This window comes from Carcharodon carcharias (genome assembly GCF_017639515.1).
Source record: "Carcharodon carcharias isolate sCarCar2 chromosome 29 unlocalized genomic scaffold, sCarCar2.pri SUPER_29_unloc_19, whole genome shotgun sequence".
NCBI lineage: Eukaryota > Metazoa > Chordata > Chondrichthyes > Lamniformes > Lamnidae > Carcharodon > Carcharodon carcharias.
Genome location: NW_024470664.1, coordinates 137418 through 156370, shown reverse-complemented (window position 1 = coordinate 156370; position 18953 = coordinate 137418). Strand labels below are relative to the sequence as shown.

Genomic DNA, 18953 nt, shown 5'->3' with positions numbered 1-18953 from the left:
TGACAGTGCAGCACTCCCTCAGTACTGACCCTCTGACAGTGCAGCACTCCCTCAGTACTGACCCTCTGACAGTGCGGCTCTCCCTCAGTACTGACCCTCTGACAGTGCAGCACTCCCTCAGTACTGACCCTCTGACAGTGCAGCACTCCCTCAGTACTGACCCTCTGACAGTGCAGCACTCCCTCAGTAATGAACTGGAGCCTGGGTTCCTGCACTGAAATCTCTGGAGTGGGATTGGAACCCCAGAACCCTGCAGCTCAGAGACAAGAGCTGAGCGAACGCTGACTCCACGCAATCGGGCCTGAGATTGGTGTTTACAATGAAGAACCTTTCAGATTGCGGTAGGGAGTGTTTCCAGGTGTCAGGAATCAGTGGGAGCAGATTTACAGTGACCAGTGGGAGGAACCAGGTGAATATTTGTGAAAACCTTTAATGTTGAGTTTGCGCTGGCCTGGAACACGTTAAATAATCCCGTGTGGATACAGACTTACTGGCAAGTTTTAAAAGCTGTTTGGAGAAAGGCTTGAAGCATAGAACCATAGAACATTACAGCACAGAAAACAGGCCATTTGGCCCTTCTAGTCTGTGCTGAAATATTATTCCGCCAGTCCCATTGACCTGCACCCAGTCCATAACCCTCCAGACCTCTCCCATCCATGTATCCCTCCAATTTATTCTTAAAACTTAAGAGTGAGCCCACATTTACCACGTCAGATGGTAGCTCATTCCACACTCACTCCGGTCTCTGAGTGAAGAAGTTCCCCCTAAACCTTTCCCCTTTCACCCTAAAGCCATGTCCTCTCGTGTTTATCTCTCCAAATCTAAGTAGAAAGAGCCTACTCGCATTTACTCTGTCTGTACCCATCATAATTTTGTAAACTTCTATCAAATCTCCCCTCATTCTTCTACGCTCCAAGGAATAAAGTCCTAACCTGTTTAATCTTTTCCTGTAACTCAACCCCTGAAGACCCGGCAACATCCTAGTAAATCTTCTCTGCTCTCTCTCAATCTTACTGAAATCCTTCCTGTAGTTAGGCGACCAGAACTGCATACAATACTCCAAAGTTGGCCTCACCAATGTCTTATACAACCTCACCATAACATCCCAACTCCTATACTCAATACTTTGATTTATGAAGGCCAGTATGCCAAAAGCTTTCTTTACAACCCTGTCTACCTGTGACGCCACCTTCAGGGAATTATGTATCTGAACTCCCGGATCCCTTTGTTCCTCCGCACTCCTCAGTTCCCTACCATTTAATTTACTTTAATTTAATTCACTTGAAGGGGAACCAATTGCAGGGAGAAGGAGAAAGGCAATGCGTGTGGGACTATCTTGATTGGAAGTTGATGGGCTGAATGGTCTCTTTCTGTGCTGTACTGTGCTGCGAGCACGCCTGGTGCACTGTGCCCAGTTCTGCTTACTGAGGGAGGGATGGACCTTCCATTGGAACCAGTTCAGAGAAGGAGTGGCTGGGCTGATTCTTGAGATGAGGGGGGTGGTTTCTTGTGAGGACACGTCGAGCAGGTTGGGTCAGTACCCACTGGACTTTAGAATGAGAGGCGATCTTATTGAAACATATAAAATCCTGAGGGGGGGGGCGTTTGATAGGGGTGGAGGCTGAGCGGCTGTTTTGTCTGGTGGGGGAATCTAGAACGAGAGGGGGTCGGGGGGAGGGGGGGGGTGCACAGTTTAAAAATAAGATGGAGGGTCTCTCATTTAAGATGGAGATGAGGAGAAAGCTTCCTCTCGCTGGGGTGGGGTGGGGCGGGGGGGCGGTTGCTAGTCTGTGGAATTCTCCTCCGCGGAGAGCAGCGGGGAGTGGGTCACCGAGTATATTCAGGGGTGAGGTGGAGAGATTTCTGATCGACAAGAGTTGTTGGGCAGGTAGGAGAGTGACCACGACCAGATCAGCCATGATGGTTACTGAATGGGGGAGCAGCCTCGAGGGGCCGAATGGACTCCTCCCCGCCTCTTGTTGGATGTGGGATGGGGCGAGGAGAGCTCCTGCTGATGGCTTCCTGCCTGTGTCCCTCTGCTCTCCAGGTTTCTGCCACTTCTTCTTGCCTGAGGAACAGTTCCCGAAAGGATTCGCCTTCGACACGGACGATGTCAACTTCCCCACAGAGAACCTGTGCTTCATCGGCCTGATGTCCATGATCGACCCCCCGAGGGCAGCCGTGCCCGATGCTGTGGGCAAGTGCCGGAGCGCGGGCATCAAGGTACCCAGAGAGAGGAGGACCCACCCCACCCCCCCCCCCCCACCCCTGACAACAGGGAGAGGTGTGGGGTCAGAATAAGGCAGCACGGCGGAGGTAGAGACAACGTGAGGCTCAGGGTAGAGAGAGAGACAGAGAGAGATGGGGAGAGAGAGTCAGCACCTTCAGGGGAGGGGGAGAGAGAGTCAGCACCTTCAGGGGAGGGGGAGAGAGAGTCAGAACCTTCAGGGGAGGGGGAGAGAGAGTCAGCACCTTCAGGGGAGGGGGAGGGGGAGAGAGAGTCAGCACCTTCAGGGGAGGGGGAGAGAGAGTCAGCACCTTCAGGGGAGGGGGAGAGAGAGTCAGCACCTTCAGGGGAGGGGGAGAGAGAGTCAGCACCTTCAGGGGAGGGGGAGAGAGAGTCAGCACCTTCAGGGGAGGGGGAGGGGAGAGAGAGTCAGCACCTTCAGGGGAGGGGGAGAGAGAGTCAGCACCTTCAGGGGAGGGGGAGAGAGAGTCAGCACCTTCAGGGGAGGGGGGAGAGAGAGTCAGCACCTTCAGGGGAGGGGGAGAGAGAGTCAGCACCTTCAGGGGAGGGGGAGGGGGAGAGAGAGTCAGCACCTTCAGGGGAGGGGGAGGGGGAGAGAGAGTCAGCACCTTCAGGGGAGGGGGAGAGAGAGTCAGCACCTTCAGGGGAGGGGGAGAGAAAGTCAGCACCTTCAGGGGAGGGGGAGAGAGAGTCGGCACCTTCAGGTGAGGGGGAGGGGGAGAGCGAGTCAGCACCTTCAGGGGAGGGGGAGAGAGAGTCAGCACCTTCAGGGGAGGGGGAGAGAGAGTCAGCACCTTCAGGGGAAGGGGAGGGGGAGAGACAGTCAGCACCTTCAGGGGAGGGGGAGTGAGAGAGAGAGTCAGCACCTTCAGGGGAGGGGGAGAGAGAGTCAGCACCTTCAGGGGAGGGGGAGAGAGAGTCAGCACTTTCAGGGGAGGGGGAGGGGGAGTGCGAGTCAGCACCTTCAGGGGAGGGGGAGAGAGAGTCAGCACCTTCAGGGGAGGGGGAGAGAGAGTCGGCACCTTCAGGGGAGGGAAGAGAGAGTGAGAGAGTCAGCACCTTCAGGGGAGGGGGAGAGATAGAGAGTCAGCACCTTCAGGGGAGGGGGAGAGAGAGTCAGCACCTTCAGGGGAGGGGGAGGGGGAGAGAGAGTCAGCACCTTCAGGGGAGGGGGAGAGAGAGTCAGCACCTTCAGGGGAGGGGGAGAGAGAGTCAGCACCTTCAGGGGAGGGGGAGAGAGAGTCAGCACCTTCAGGGGAGGGGGAGAGAGAGTCAGCACCTTCAGGGGAGGGGGAGAGAGAGTCAGCACCTTCAGGGGAGGGGGAGAGAGAGTCAGCACCTTCAGGGGAGGGGGAGGGGGAGAGAGAGTCAGCACCTTCAGGGGAGGGGGAGAGAGAGTCAGCACCTTCAGGGGAGGGGGAGGGGGAGAGAGAGTCAGCACCTTCAGGGGAGGGGGAGGGGGAGAGAGAGTCAGCACCTTCAGGGGAGGGGGAGAGAGAGTCAGCACCTTCAGGGGAGGGGGAGAGAGAGTCAGCACCTTCAGGGGAGGGGGGAGGGGGAGAGAGAGTCAGCACCTTCAGGGGAGGGGGAGGGGGAGAGAGAGTCAGCACCTTCAGGGGAGGGGGAGAGAGAGTCAGCACCTTCAGGGGAGGGGGAGGGGGAGAGAGAGTCAGCACCTTCAGGGGAGGGGGAGAGAGAGTCAGCACCTTCAGGGGAGGGGGAGAGAGAGTCAGCACCTTCAGGGGAGGGGGAGAGAGAGTCAGCACCTTCAGGGGAGGGGGAGAGAGAGTCAGCACCTTCAGGGGAGGGGGAGAGAGAGTCAGCACCTTCAGGGGAGGGGGGAGAGAGAGTCAGCACCTTCAGGGGAGGGGGAGAGAGAGTCAGCACCTTCAGGGGAGGGGGAGAGAGAGTCAGCACCTTCAGGGGAGGGGGAGGGGGAGAGAGAGTCAGCACCTTCAGGGGAGGGGGAGGGGGAGAGAGAGTCAGCACCTTCAGGGGAGGGGGAGAGAGAGTCAGCACCTTCAGGGGAGGGGGAGGGGGAGAGAGAGTCAGCACCTTCAGGGGAGGGGGAGAGAGAGTCAGCACCTTCAGGGGAGGGGGAGAGAGAGTCAGCACCTTCAGGGGAGGGGGAGAGAGAGTCAGCACCTTCAGGGGAGGGGGAGAGAGAGTCAGCACCTTCAGGGGAGGGGGAGAGAGAGTCAGCACCTTCAGGGGAGGGGGAGAGAGAGTCAGCACCTTCAGGGGAGGGGGAGAGAGAGTCAGCACCTTCAGGGGAGGGGGGAGAGAGAGTCAGCACCTTCAGGGGAGGGGGAGAGAGAGTCAGCACCTTCAGGGGAGGGGGAGAGAGAGTCAGCACCTTCAGGGGAGGGGGAGAGAGAGTCAGCACCTTCAGGGGAGGGGGAGGGGGGAGAGAGAGTCAGCACCTTCAGGGGAGGGGGAGAGAGAGTCAGCACCTTCAGGGGAGGGGGGAGAGAGAGTCAGCACCTTCAGGGGAGGGGGAGAGAGAGTCAGCACCTTCAGGGGAGGGGGAGAGAGAGTCAGCACCTTCAGGGGAGGGGGAGAGAGAGTCAGCACCTTAAGGGGAGGGGGAGAGAGAGTCAGCACCTTCAGGGGAGGGGGAGAGAGAGTCAGCACCTTCAGGGGAGGGGGAGGGGGAGAGAGAGTCAGCACCTTCAGGGGAGGGGGAGAGAGAGTCAGCACCTTCAGGGGAGGGGGAGAGAGAGTCAGAACCTTCAGGGGAGGGGGAGAGAGAGTCAGCACCTTCAGGGGAGGGGGAGAGAGAGTCAGCACCTTCAGGGGAGGGGGAGAGAGAGTCAGCACCTTCAGGGGAGGGGGAGAGAGAGTCAGCACCTTCAGGGGAGGGAGAGAGAGTCAGCACCTTCAGGGGAGGGGGAGAGAGAGTCAGCACCTTCAGGGGAGGGGGAGAGAGAGTCAGCACCTTCAGGGGAGGGGGAGAGAGAGTCAGCACCTTCAGGGGAGGGGGAGAGAGAGTCAGCACCTTCAGGGGAGGGGGAGAGAGAGTCAGCACCTTCAGGGGAGGGAGAGAGAGTCAGCACCTTCAGGGGAGGGGGAGAGAGAGTCAGCACCTTCAGGGGAGGGGGAGAGAGAGTCAGCACCTTCAGGGGAGGGGGAGGGGGAGAGAGAGTCAGCACCTTCAGGGGAGGGGGAGAGAGAGTCAGCACCTTCAGAGGAGGGGGAGAGAGAGTCAGCACCTTCAGGGGAGGGAGAGAGAGTCAGCACCTTCAGGGGAGGGGGAGAGAGAGTCAGCACCTTCAGGGGAGGGGGAGAGAGAGTCAGCACCTTCAGGGGAGGGGGAGAGAGAGTCAGCACCTTCAGGGGAGGGGGAGGGGGAGAGAGAGTCAGCACCTTCAGGGGAGGGGGAGGGGGAGAGAGAGTCAGCACCTTCAGGGGAGGGGGAGGGGGAGAGAGAGTCAGCACCTTCAGGGGAGGGGGAGAGAGAGTCAGCACCTTCAGGGGAGGGGGAGAGAGAGTCAGCACCTTCAGGGGAGGGGGAGAGAGAGTCAGCACCTTCAGGGGAGGGGGAGAGAGAGTCAGCACCTTCAGGGGAGGGGGAGAGAGAGTCAGCACCTTCAGGGGAGGGGGAGGGGGAGAGAGAGTCAGCACCTTCAGGGGAGGGGGAGAGAGAGTCAGCAGCTTCAGGGGAGGGGGAGGGGGAGAGAGAGTCAGCACCTTCAGGGGAGGGGGAGGGGGAGAGAGAGTCAGCACCTTCAGGGGAGGGGGAGAGAGAGTCAGCAGCTTCAGGGGAGGGGGAGAGAGAGTCAGCACCTTCAGGGGAGGGGGAGGGGGAGAGAGAGTCAGCACCTTCAGGGGAGGGGGAGGGGGAGTCAGCACCTTCAGGGGAGGGGGAGAGAGAGTCAGCACCTTCAGGGGAGGGGGAGAGAGAGTCAGCACCTTCAGGGGAGGGGGAGAGAGAGTCAGCACCTTCAGGGGAGGGGGAGAGAGAGTCAGCACCTTCAGGGGAGGGGGAGGGGGAGAGAGAGTCAGCACCTTCAGGGGAGGGGGAGAGAGAGTCAGCACCTTCAGGGGAGGGGGAGGGGGAGAGAGAGTCAGCACCTTCAGGGGAGGGGGAGAGAGAGTCAGCACCTTCAGGGGAGGGGGAGAGAGAGTCAGCACCTTCAGGGGAGGGGGAGAGAGAGTCAGCACCTTCAGGGGAGGGGGAGGGGGAGAGAGAGTCAGCACCTTCAGGGGAGGGGGAGAGAGAGTCAGCACCTTCAGGGGAGGGGGAGGGGGAGAGAGAGTCAGCACCTTCAGGGGAGGGGGAGGGGGAGAGAGAGTCAGCACCTTCAGGGGAGGGGGAGAGAGAGTCAGCACCTTCAGGGGAGGGGGAGGGGGGGAGAGAGTCAGCACCTTCAGGGGAGGGGGAGAGAGAGTCAGCACCTTCAGGGGAGGGGGAGAGAGAGTCAGCACCTTCAGGGGAGGGGGAGAGAGAGTCAGCACCTTCAGGGGAGGGGAGAGAGAGTCAGCACCTTCAGGGGAGGGGGAGAGAGTCAGCACCTTCAGGGGAGGGGGAGAGAGAGTCAGCACCTTCAGGGGAGGGGGAGGGGGAGAGAGAGTCAGCACCTTCAGGGGAGGGGGAGAGAGAGTCAGCACCTTCAGGGGAGGGGGAGAGAGAGTCAGCACCTTCAGGGGAGGGGGAGGGGGAGAGAGAGTCAGCACCTTCAGGGGAGGGGGAGAGAGAGTCAGCACCTTCAGGGGAGGGGGAGAGAGAGTCAGCACCTTCAGGGGAGGGGGAGGGGGAGAGAGAGTCAGCACCTTCAGGGGAGGGGGAGGGGGAGAGAGAGTCAGCACCTTCAGGGGAGGGGGAGAGAGAGTCAGCACCTTCAGGGGAGGGGGAGAGAGAGTCAGCACCTTCAGGGGAGGGGGAGAGAGAGTCAGCACCTTCAGGGGAGGGGGAGAGAGAGTCAGCACCTTCAGGGGAGGGGGAGAGAGAGTCAGCACCTTCAGGGGAGGGGGAGAGAGAGTCAGCACCTTCAGGGGAGGGGGAGAGAGAGTCAGCACCTTCAGGGGAGGGGGAGGGGGAGAGAGAGTCAGCACCTTCAGGGGAGGGGGAGGGGGAGAGAGAGTCAGCACCTTCAGGGGAGGGGAGGGGGAGAGAGAGTCAGCACCTTCAGGGGAGGGGGAGGGGGAGAGAGAGTCAGCACCTTCAGGGGAGGGGGGAGAGAGAGTCAGCACCTTCAGGGGAGGGGGAGAGAGAGTCAGCACCTTCAGGGGAGGGGGAGAGAGAGTCAGCACCTTCAGGGGAGGGGGAGAGAGAGTCAGCACCTTCAGGGGAGGGGGAGGGGGAGAGAGAGTCAGCACCTTCAGGGGAGGGGGAGAGAGAGTCAGCACCTTCAGGGGAGGGGGAGAGAGAGTCAGCACCTTCAGGGGAGGGGGAGAGAGAGTCAGCACCTTCAGGGGAGGGGGGAGAGAGAGTCAGCACCTTCAGGGGAGGGGGAGAGAGAGTCAGCACCTTCAGGGGAGGGGGAGAGAGAGTCAGCACCTTCAGGGGAGTGGAAGAGAAAGTCAGCACCTTCAGGGGAGGGGGAGGGGAGAGCGAGTCAGCACCTTCAGGGGAGTGGGAGAGAGAGTCAGCACCTTCAGGGGAGGGGGAGAGAGAGTCGGCACCTTCAGGGGAGGGGGAGAGAGAGTCGGCACCTTCAGGGGAGGGTGAGAGAGAGTCGGCACCTTCAGGGGAGGGGGAGAGAGAGTCAGCACCTTCAGGGGGAGGGGGAGGGGGGAGAGAGAGTCAGCACCTTCAGGGGAGGGGGAGGGGGGAGAGAGAGTCAGCACCTTCAGGGGAGGGGGAGAGAGAGTCAGCACCTTCAGGGGAGGGGGAGAGAGAGTCAGCACCTTCAGGGGAGGGGGAGGGGGAGTCAGCACCTTCAGGGGAGGGGGAGAGAGAGTCAGCACCTTCAGGGGAGGGGGAGAGAGAGTCAGCACCTTCAGGGGAGGGGGAGGGGGAGAGAGAGTCAGCACCTTCAGGGGAGGGGGAGAGAGAGTCAGCACCTTCAGGGGAGGGGGAGGGGGAGAGAGAGTCAGCACCTTCAGGGGAGGGGGAGAGAGAGAGTCAGCACCTTCAGGGGAGGGGGAGAGAGAGTCAGCACCTTCAGGGGAGGGGGAGAGAGAGAGTCAGCACCTTCAGGGGAGGGGGAGAGAGAGTCAGCACCTTCAGGGGAGGGGGAGAGAGAGTCAGCACCTTCAGGGGAGGGGGAGGGGGAGAGAGAGTCAGCACCTTCAGGGGAGGGGGAGGGGAGAGAGAGTCAGCACCTTCAGGGGAGGGGGAGAGAGAGTCAGCACCTTCAGGGGAGGGGGAGAGAGAGAGTCAGCACCTTCAGGGGAGGGGGAGAGAGAGTCAGCACCTTCAGGGGAGGGGGAGAGAGAGTCAGCACCTTCAGGGGAGGGGGAGGAGAGAGAGTCAGCACCTTCAGGGGAGGGGGAGAGAGAGAGTCAGCACCTTCAGGGGAGGGGGAGAGAGAGTCAGCACCTTCAGGGGAGGGGGGAGAGAGAGTCAGCACCTTCAGGGGAGGGGGAGGGGGAGTCAGCACCTTCAGGGGAGGGGGAGAGAGAGTCAGCACCTTCAGGGGAGGGGGAGAGAGAGTCAGCACCTTCAGGGGAGGGGGAGAGAGAGTCAGCACCTTCAGGGGAGGGGGAGGGGGAGAGAGAGTCAGCACCTTCAGGGGAGGGGGAGAGAGAGTCAGCACCTTCAGGGGAGGGGGAGAGAGAGTCAGCACCTTCAGGGGAGGGGAGGGGGAGAGAGAGTCAGCACCTTCAGGGGAGGGGGAGAGAGAGTCAGCACCTTCAGGGGAGGGGGAGAGAGAGAGTCAGCACCTTCAGGGGAGGTGGAGGGGGAGAGAGAGTCAGCACCTTCAGGGGAGGGGGAGAGAGAGTCAGCACCTTCAGGGGAGGGGGAGAGAGAGTCAGCACCTTCAGGGGAGGTGGAGGGGGAGAGAGAGTCAGCACCTTCAGGGGAGGGGGAGAGAGAGTCAGCACCTTCAGGGGAGGGGGAGAGAGAGTCAGCACCTTCAGGGGAGGGGGAGAGAGAGTCAGCACCTTCAGGGGAGGGGGAGAGAGAGTCAGCACCTTCAGGGGAGGGGGAGGGGGAGAGAGAGTCAGCACCTTCAGGGGAGGGGGAGGGGGAGAGAGAGTCAGCACCTTCAGGGGAGGGGGAGAGAGAGTCAGCACCTTCAGGGGAGGGGGAGAGAGAGTCAGCACCTTCAGGGGAGGGGGAGGGGAGAGAGAGTCAGCACCTTCAGGGGAGGGGAGGGGAGAGAGAGTCAGCACCTTCAGGGGAGGGGGAGAGAGAGTCAGCACCTTCAGGGGAGGGGGAGAGAGAGTCAGCACCTTCAGGGGAGGGGGAGAGAGAGTCAGCACCTTCAGGGGAGGGGGAGAGAGAGTCAGCACCTTCAGGGAGGGGGAGGGGGAGAGAGAGTCAGCACCTTCAGGGGAGGGGGAGAGAGAGTCAGCACCTTCAGGGGAGGGGGAGGGGGAGAGAGAGTCAGCACCTTCAGGGGAGGGGGGGAGAGAGAGTCAGCACCTTCAGGGGAGGGGGAGGGGGAGAGAGAGTCAGCACCTTCAGGGGAGGGGGAGAGAGAGAGTCAGCACCTTCAGGGGAGGGGGAGAGAGAGTCAGCACCTTCAGGGGAGGGGGAGAGAGAGTCAGCACCTTCAGGGGAGGGGGAGGAGAGAGAGTCAGCACCTTCAGGGGAGGGGGAGGGGAGAGAGAGTCAGCACCTTCAGGGGAGGGGGAGAGAGAGTCAGCACCTTCAGGGGAGGGGGAGAGAGAGTCAGCACCTTCAGGGGAGGGGGAGGGGGAGAGAGAGTCAGCACCTTCAGGGGAGGGGGAGAGAGAGTCAGCACCTTCAGGGAGGGGGAGGGGGAGAGAGAGTCAGCACCTTCAGGGGAGGGGGAGAGAGAGTCAGCACCTTCAGGGGAGGGGGAGAGAGAGTCAGCACCTTCAGGGGAGGGGGAGGGGGAGAGAGAGTCAGCACCTTCAGGGGAGGGGGAGAGAGAGTCAGCACCTTCAGGGGAGGGGGAGAGAGAGTCAGCACCTTCAGGGGAGGGGGAGAGAGAGTCAGCACCTTCAGGGGAGGGGGAGGGGGAGAGAGAGTCAGCACCTTCAGGGGAGGGGGAGAGAGAGTCAGCACCTTCAGGGGAGGGGGAGAGAGAGTCAGCACCTTCAGGGGAGGGGGAGAGAGAGTCAGCACCTTCAGGGGAGGGGGAGAGAGAGTCAGCACCTTCAGGGGAGGGGAGGGGAGAGAGAGTCAGCACCTTCAGGGGAGGGGGAGAGAGAGTCAGCACCTTCAGGGGAGGGGGAGAGAGAGAGTCAGCACCTTCAGGGGAGGGGGAGAGAGAGTCAGCACCTTCAGGGGAGGAAGAGGGGGAGAGAGAGTCAGCACCTTCAGGGGAGGGGGAGAGAGAGTCAGCACCTTCAGGGGAGGGGGAGAGAGAGTCAGCACCTTCAGGGGAGGGGGAGAGAGAGTCAGCACCTTCAGGGGAGGGGGAGAGAGAGTCAGCACCTTCAGGGGAGGGGGAGAGAGAGTCAGCACCTTCAGGGGAGGGGGAGAGAGAGTCAGCACCTTCAGGGGAGGGGGAGAGAGAGTCAGCACCTTCAGGGGAGGGGGAGAGAGAGTCAGCACCTTCAGGGGAGGGGAGAGGGGAGAGAGAGTCAGCACCTTCAGGGGAGGGGGAGAGAGATAGTCAGCACCTTCAGGGGAGGGGGAGAGAGAGTCAGCACCTTCAGGGGGGGGGGGAGAGAGAGTCAGCACCTTCAGGGGAGGGGGGAGAGAGAGTCAGCACCTTCAGGGGAGGGGGGAGAGAGAGTCAGCACCTTCAGGGGAGGGGGGAGAGAGAGTCAGCACCTTCAGGGGAGGGGGAGGGGGAGAGAGAGTCAGCACCTTCAGGGGAGGGGGAGAGAGAGTCAGCACCTTCAGGGGAGGGGGAGGGGGAGAGAGAGTCAGCACCTTCAGGGGAGGGGGAGAGAGAGTCAGCACCTTCAGGGGAGGGGGAGAGAGAGTCAGCACCTTCAGGGGAGGGGGAGAGAGAGTCAGCACCTTCAGGGGAGGGGGAGAGAGAGTCAGCACCTTCAGGGGAGGGGGAGGAGAGAGAGTCAGCACCTTCAGGGGAGGGGGAGAGAGAGTCAGCACCTTCAGGGGAGGGGGAGAGAGAGTCAGCACCTTCAGGGGAGGGGGGAGAGAGAGTCAGCACCTTCAGGGGAGGGGGAGAGAGAGTCAGCACCTTCAGGGGAGGGGGGAGAGAGAGTCAGCACCTTCAGGGGAGGGGGAGAGAGAGTCAGCACCTTCAGGGGAGGGGGAGGGGGAGAGAGAGTCAGCACCTTCAGGGGAGGGGGAGAGAGAGAGTCAGCACCTTCAGGGGAGGGGGAGGGGGAGAGAGAGTCAGCACCTTCAGGGGAGGGGGAGAGAGAGTCAGCACCTTCAGGGGAGGGGGAGAGAGAGTCAGCACCTTCAGGGGAGGGGGAGAGAGAGTCAGCACCTTCAGGGGAGGGGGAGAGAGAGTCAGCACCTTCAGGGGAGGGGGAGAGAGAGTCAGCACCTTCAGGGGAGGGGGAGAGAGAGTCAGCACCTTCAGGGGAGGGGGAGGGGGAGAGAGAGTCAGCACCTTCAGGGGAGGGGGAGAGAGAGTCAGCACCTTCAGGGGAGGGGGAGAGAGAGTCAGCACCTTCAGGGGAGGGGGGAGAGAGAGTCAGCACCTTCAGGGAGGGGGAGGGGGAGAGAGAGTCAGCACCTTCAGGGGAGGGGGAGAGAGAGTCAGCACCTTCAGGGGAGGGGGAGAGAGAGTCAGCACCTTCAGGGGAGGGGGAGAGAGAGTCAGCACCTTCAGGGGAGGGGGAGAGAGAGTCAGCACCTTCAGGGGAGGGGGAGAGAGAGTCAGCACCTTCAGGGGAGGGGGAGAGAGAGTCAGCACCTTCAGGGGAGGGGGAGAGAGAGTCAGCACCTTCAGGGGAGGGGGAGGGGGAGAGAGAGTCAGCACCTTCAGGGGAGGGGAGGGGAGAGAGAGTCAGCACCTTCAGGGGAGGGGGAGGGGAGAGAGAGTCAGCACCTTCAGGGGAGGGGGAGAGAGAGTCAGCACCTTCAGGGGAGGGGGAGGGGGAGAGAGAGTCAGCACCTTCAGGGGAGGGGGAGAGAGAGTCAGCACCTTCAGGGGAGGGGGAGAGAGAGTCAGCACCTTCAGGGGAGGGGGGAGGGGGAGAGAGAGTCAGCACCTTCAGGGGAGGGGGAGGGGGAGAGAGAGTCAGCACCTTCAGGGGAGGGGGAGAGAGAGTCAGCACCTTCAGGGGAGGGGGAGGGGGGAGAGAGAGTCAGCACCTTCAGGGGAGGGGGAGAGAGAGTCAGCACCTTCAGGGGAGGGGGAGAGAGAGTCAGCACCTTCAGGGGAGGGGGAGAGAGAGTCAGCACCTTCAGGGGAGGGGGAGAGAGAGAGAGTCAGCACCTTCAGGGGAGGGGGAGAGAGAGTCAGCACCTTCAGGGGAGGGGGAGGGGGAGAGAGAGTCAGCACCTTCAGGGGAGGGGGAGAGAGAGTCAGCACCTTCAGGGGAGGGGGAGGGGGAGAGAGAGTCAGCACCTTCAGGGGAGGGGGAGAGAGAGTCAGCACCTTCAGTGGAGGGGGAGAGAGAGTCAGCACCTTCAGGGGAGGGGGAGGGGAGAGAGAGTCAGCACCTTCAGGGGAGGGGGAGAGAGAGTCAGCACCTTCAGGGGAGGGGGAGAGAGAGTCAGCACCTTCAGGGGAGGGGGAGAGAGAGTCAGCACCTTCAGGGGAGGGGTTGGGTAATGGGAAACAAATTTAGACTCTGGGTGGGAGTTGCCTAGCCGGTGCGGTGGTGGGGGGTGGAGGGTGAGGGGTGTTCGAACTCTGCAGCCTGAGGCCTAACTCTGGTTTCCCCACAGGTTATCATGGTGACCGGAGACCATCCGATTACAGCCAAGGCCATCGCCAAGGGAGTGGGGATCATATCAGAAGGAAATGAGACTGTGGAAGATATCGCTGCCCGGCTGAATATCCCAGTCAGCCAGGTGAACCCACGGTGAGATGCAGGAGAGGCACATTCTCACCCAGTCTTGCAGCAGCTCGGTACATCCTGAACCCTTTCATCAGCTTCACTTTGTGAAGTGTAGACCCTGTTGTAATTCCGAAACTGCAGCGAACATTCAGCGCTGAGCAAGATCCCACAATCAGCAATAAGATATCCCAGGGAATTTAATTTCACCACATTGGCTCAGGAATAAATATCCGCCCCATACACAAGGCTAAACTTCCCCATTCCTCCAAGAGTAACCGTGGGACCTTCCATATCCAGGCACAATGGCCAATCAGGATTAGGTTTAACACCTCAAATGAGAAATAGCACATTGGACAGTGCAGCACTCCCTCAGCACTGACCCTCCGACAGTGCAGCACTCCCTCAGTACTGACCCCCTGACAGTGCAGCACTCCCTCAGTACTGACCCTCTGACAGTGCAGCACTCCCTCAGTACTGACCCTCTGACAGTGCAGCACTCCCTCAGTACTGACCCTCTGACAGTGCAGCACTCCCTCAGTACTGACCCTCCGAGAGTGCAGCACTCCCTCAGTACTGACCCTCTGACAGTGCAGCATTCCCTCAGTACTGACCCTCTGACAGTGCGGCACTCCCTCAGTACTGACCCTCTGACAGTGCGGCACTCCCTCAGTACTGACCCTCTGACAGTGCTGCACTCCCTCAGTACTGACCCTCTGACAGTGCGGCACTCCCTCAGTACTGACCCTCTGACAGTGCAGCGCTTCCTCAGTACTGACCCTCTGACAGTGCGGCACTCCCTCAGTACTGACCGTCTGACATTGCAGCACTCCCTCAGTACTGACCCTCTGACAGTGCAGCACTCCCTCAGTACTGACCCTCTGACAGTGCGGCACTCCCTCAGTACTGACCCTCCGACAGTGCGGCACTCCCTCAGTACTGACCCTCTGACAGTGCAGCACTCCCTCAGCACTGACCCTCTGACAGTGCGGCACTCCCTCTGTACTGACCCTCCGACAGTGTGGCACTCCCTCCATACAGACCCTCTGACAGTGCAGCACTCCCTCAATACTGACCCTCTGACAGTGCAGCACTCCCCCAGTAGTTGCTGATTTTGATTGCCTCCATCATATCACCCAGTTAACCTTCTCTGCGCTATAGAAAACAATCCCAGCTTCTCTCGTCTCTGTGTGTAAACCAATTCCCTCAGTCCTGGAACCATTCTGTTGAATCAGCTCCCCACCCTCTCCAAGCCCTCTACTTCCTTCCTGAAGCGCCGTTCCCAGAACTGCACCAGTCTTTTCTCTGTGGTTTAATGTGAATCCCTTCCTTATGTCCTCAGCCCCTTAATAAAGCCAATGATGCCATCTGCTTTAGCAACTGAACTTCCTTTACATAGTCACAACAAAATCTGTGCTCACACACCCATCAATCTCTCCCTCCCATCATCCCCGTTAATACTCAGCTATTTAAATCATCGCTTGCTCATACAGAACTAGATTGTTACTGAAAAGAGAGATGCCCTGTGCCAGGTTTTTGCCTTGCATAGTTCGCAAGAATACCAAAGGGAACAACAATTTATACTTCCTGAGAAGAGAGTGCTGATTGGTTGGCAATGGTCTCTGATCCGTAGACGCATTACCATGGAGAATGCACCAGGGAGCAGTTAACTGCCAAGCTTTTGTTCAAACTCAAACCAGGCAGCTCAACTCTGATTGGTCAAGGCATTGCCATGGGGAATGAACCAGGGAATGGCTGTCCCCCAAGCTTTTGATTAGTTGAAAAAGGCTCGAAGCATGGACACGTACCTTCGGTCTGCAATGGACAGGTCTCTGTGTGCGTGAATACAGGAGGCTCCTAGCATGTGTAAGTGGGCCGCACCTCGAGCCCCTGCGGATAATCTAAAATTGGTTTTCAGTGTAATTCCCAGCACAATCAGGATTGTTTGGCCAGTTCTGTCCAACCGCAGAATCGCATCGAGAGCCGGACGCTGCGTTTTGGTTTTAGCAAGCACGGGCTGGTTGGGCACAGCCCATACTTTGCCTGTTGTGAATAGCGGAAGCGACGTGCTATTTGGTCCGATCCACCAGTCTTCGGGATGCGTAGCCCACATACTTGGCATCGCACCGGCACTCAAATTCATGCACCGTGTTGCATTCTCCATGGCAACGCCTTTACCAATCAGAGAGCACTTGCCAGCTAATCAGCACTCTCTTCTCATGCACTGTAAATTGTTGTTCCCTTTACGAATGGCATTTTTTGCCCATTGTCCTGATGAGAGCAAGACAAAAACCTTTGACAGCATGTCTCTTTTTTCAGCAATTCTGCTCTTTTCATCTCTATTGGCTTTCTTCATTCTTCCTGTCCGGGTCTTGTAATTCCAGAGATGCCAAGGCATGTGTGATCCACGGAACTGACCTGAAGGACCTGACTGGGGAGCAGATTGATGACATCCTGCGGAATCACACGGAAATTGTCTTCGCCCGAACCTCACCACAACAGAAACTCATCATCGTGGAGGGCTGTCAGAGGCAGGTCAGAGTTCAGAGAGTGAATCACCAACCAATGGAGGGCCGTCAGGGACAGGTCATAGTTCAGAGAGTCGATAATCGCCCAATGGAGAGGCCGGAGACAGGGTCAGAGAGTTCGGAGCATGAATAACCCGGCCGAGGGAGAGGCCAGGGACGGAGGTCAGAGTTCAGAGAGGAAATAACCAGCCATTGGAGAGGCGAGACAAAGGTCGGAGTACAGGGAACAAATAAGCATCCAATGGAGACGTCAGAGGCAGGGTCAGAGTTCAGAGAGTGAATAATCGGCCAATGTGGAGGCCAAAGATAGGTCAAAGTTCAGCGTGCGTATAAACAGCCAATGGAGAGGCCAGGGACAGGTTCAGAGTTCAGAGTGTGAATAATCGGCCAATGGAGAGACCAGAGAATGGTCAGAGTTCAGAGCACAAGCACCAAGCCAACAGAACAGAGGTCTATCTGAGATGAGTCAGAGTTCAGTGTCCACCTCCCTAGGGTGCTATAGTCCCTGTGTCTGGTGCTAGTCCCTCACTGAGTCTCTGTGTTTGTCTCCCTAGGGTGCTACAGACCCTGTGACTGGTGCCAGTCTCCCACTGAGTCTCTGTGTCTGTCTCCCTAGGGTGCTACAGACCCTGTGACTGGTGCCAGTCTCTCACTGAGTCTCTGTGTCTGTCTCCCTAGGGTGCTATACTCCCTGTGACTGGTGCCAGTCTCTCACTGAGTCTGTGTCTGTCTCCCTAGGGTGCTATCGTCCCTGTGACTGGTGCCAGTCTCTCACTGAGTCTCTGTGTCTGTCTCCCTAGGGTGCTATCGTCCCTGTGACTGGTGCCAGTCTCTCAATGAGTCTCTGTGTCTGTCTCCCTAGGGTGCTATAGTCCCTGTGACTGGTGCCAGTCTCCCACTGAGTCTCTGTGTCTGTCTCCCTAGGGTGTTATAGTCCCTGTGACTGGTGCTAGTCTCTCACTGAGTCTCTGTGTCTGTCTCCCTAGGGTGTTATAGTCCCTGTGACTGGTGCCAGTCTCTCACCGACTCTCTGTGTCTGTCTCCCTAGGGTGCTATCGTCCCTGTGACTGGTGCCAGTCTCTCACTGAGTCTCTGTGTCTGTCTCCCTAGGGTGCTATACTCCCTGTGACTGGTGCCAGTCTCTCACTGAGTCTCTGTGTCTGTCTCCCTAGGGTGTTATAGTCCCTGTGACTGGTGCCAGTCTCTCATTGAGTCTCTGTGTCTGTCTCCCTAGGGTGCTATACTCCCTGTGACTGGTGCCAGTCTCTCACTGAGTCTCTGTGTCTGTCTCCCTAGGGTGTTATAGTCCCTGTGACTGGTGCCAGTCTCTCATTGAGTCTCTGTGTCTGTCTCCCTAGGGTGCTATACTCCCTGTGACTGGTGCCAGTCTCTCACTGAGTCTCTGTGTCTGTCTCCCTAGGGTGCTATACTCCCTGCGACTGGTGCCAGTCTCTCACTGAGTCTCTGTGTTTGTCTCCCTAGGGTGCTATACTCCCTGTGACTGGTGCTAGTCCCTCACCGAGTCTCTGTGTCTGTCTCCCTAGGGTGCTATACTCCCTGCGACTGGTGCCAGTCTCTCACTGATTGTCTTGTGTTTGTCTCCCTAGGGTGCTACAGACCCTGTGACTGGTGCCAGTCTCCCACTGAGTCTCTGTGTCTGTCTCCCTAGGGTGCTATAGTCCCTGTGACTGGTGCCAGTCTCTCACCGACTCTCTGTGTCTGTCTCCCTAGGGTGCTATTGTCCCTGTGACTGGTGCCAGTCTCTCACTGAGTCTGTGTCTGTCTCCCTAGGGTGCTATACTCCCTGTGACTGGTGCCATTCTCTCATTGAGTCTCTGTGTCTGTCTCCCTAGGTTGCTATACTCCCTGCGACTGGTGCCAGTCTCTCACTGAGTCTCTGTGTCTGTCTCACTATGGTGCTATTGTAGCTGTGACTGGTGCTAGTCCCTCACTGAGTCTCTCTCCCTGTTGGTCTCCCTAGGGTGCTATTGTAGCTGTGACTGGAGATGGTGTCAATGACTCTCCTGCCCTGAAGAAGGCTGACATTGGGGTGGCAATGGGGATTGCTGGATCAGATGTATCCAAACAGGCAGCGGACATGATCCTGCTCGATGACAACTTTGCTTCCATCGTCACAGGAGTGGAGGAAGGTATGCGATCAGAACGAGGGGTTAAGGTTCAGGGCAGTTTCTCTGAGGGTCAGTGTGGTCTCTCTCTCTCTCTCAGGGTCAGTGCGGTCTCTCTCTCTCTCTCTCTCTCTCAGGGACAGTGCAGTCTCTCTCTCTCTCAGGGACAGTGCGGTCTCTCTCTCTCTCTCTCAGAGTCAGTGCGGTCTCTTCTCTCTCTCTCTCTCTCTCTCTCAGGGACAGTGCGCTCTCTCTCTCTTTCAGGGACAGTGCACTCTCTCTCTCAGGGACAGTGTATTCTCTCTCTCTCTCTCTCAGAGTCAGTGCGGTCTCTCTCTCTCTCTCTCTTTCTCTCAGGGTCAGTGCGGTCTCTCTCTCTCAGGGACAGTGTGGTCTCTCTCTCTCTCAGGGACAGTGCAGTCTCTCTCTCAGATACAGTGCGGTCTCTCTCTCTCTCTCTCAGGGACAGTGCGGTCTCTCTCTCTCAGGGACAGTGCGGTCTCTCTCTCTCTCTCAGGGACAGAGCGGTCTCTCTCTCTCTCAGGGACAGTGTGGTCTCTCTCTCTCTCTCTCTCAGGGACAGTGTGGTCTCTCTCTCTCTCAGGGACAGTGCGGTCTCTCTCTTTCTCTCTCAGGGAAAGTGCAGTCTCTCTCTCTCTCTCTCTCTCAGGGACAGTGCAGTCTCTCTCTCTCTCTCTCAGGGTCAGTGCACTCTCTCTCTCTCTCTCTCTCTCTCTCTCAGGGTCAGTGCGCTCTCTCTCTCTCTCTGAGTCAGTGCGGTCTCTCTCTCTCTCTCTCTCAGAGTCAGTGCGGTCTTTCTCTCTCTCTCTCTCTCTCTCTCTCAGGGTCAGTGCGGTTTCCCTCTCTCTCTCAGGGACAGTGTGGTCTCTCTCTCTCTCTCAGGGATAGTGCGGTCTCTCTCTCTCAGGGACAGTGCGGGCTCTCTCTCTCAGGGTCAGTGTGGTCTCTCTCTCTCTCTCTCAGGATAGTGCGGTCTCTCTCTCTCTCTCTCTCTCGCTCAGGGACAGTGCGGTCTCTCTC

The 18953-nt window shown here is 59.1% G+C and overlaps 1 protein-coding gene across 1 annotated transcript in view; it reads left to right on the top strand.

Moving 5' to 3' along the window:
* LOC121274012 (sodium/potassium-transporting ATPase subunit alpha-3) overlaps positions 1–18953 on the top strand; it is a 225470-nt gene that overhangs the window by 162033 nt on the left and 44484 nt on the right. Inside the window, exons 13-16 of the mRNA XM_041181141.1 lie at positions 2048–2223; positions 13149–13285; positions 15643–15793; positions 17768–17936. Of these exons, the coding sequence (XP_041037075.1) occupies positions 2048–2223; positions 13149–13285; positions 15643–15793; positions 17768–17936 (633 nt within the window). The remainder of the gene's footprint in view (positions 1–2047; positions 2224–13148; positions 13286–15642; positions 15794–17767; positions 17937–18953) is intronic.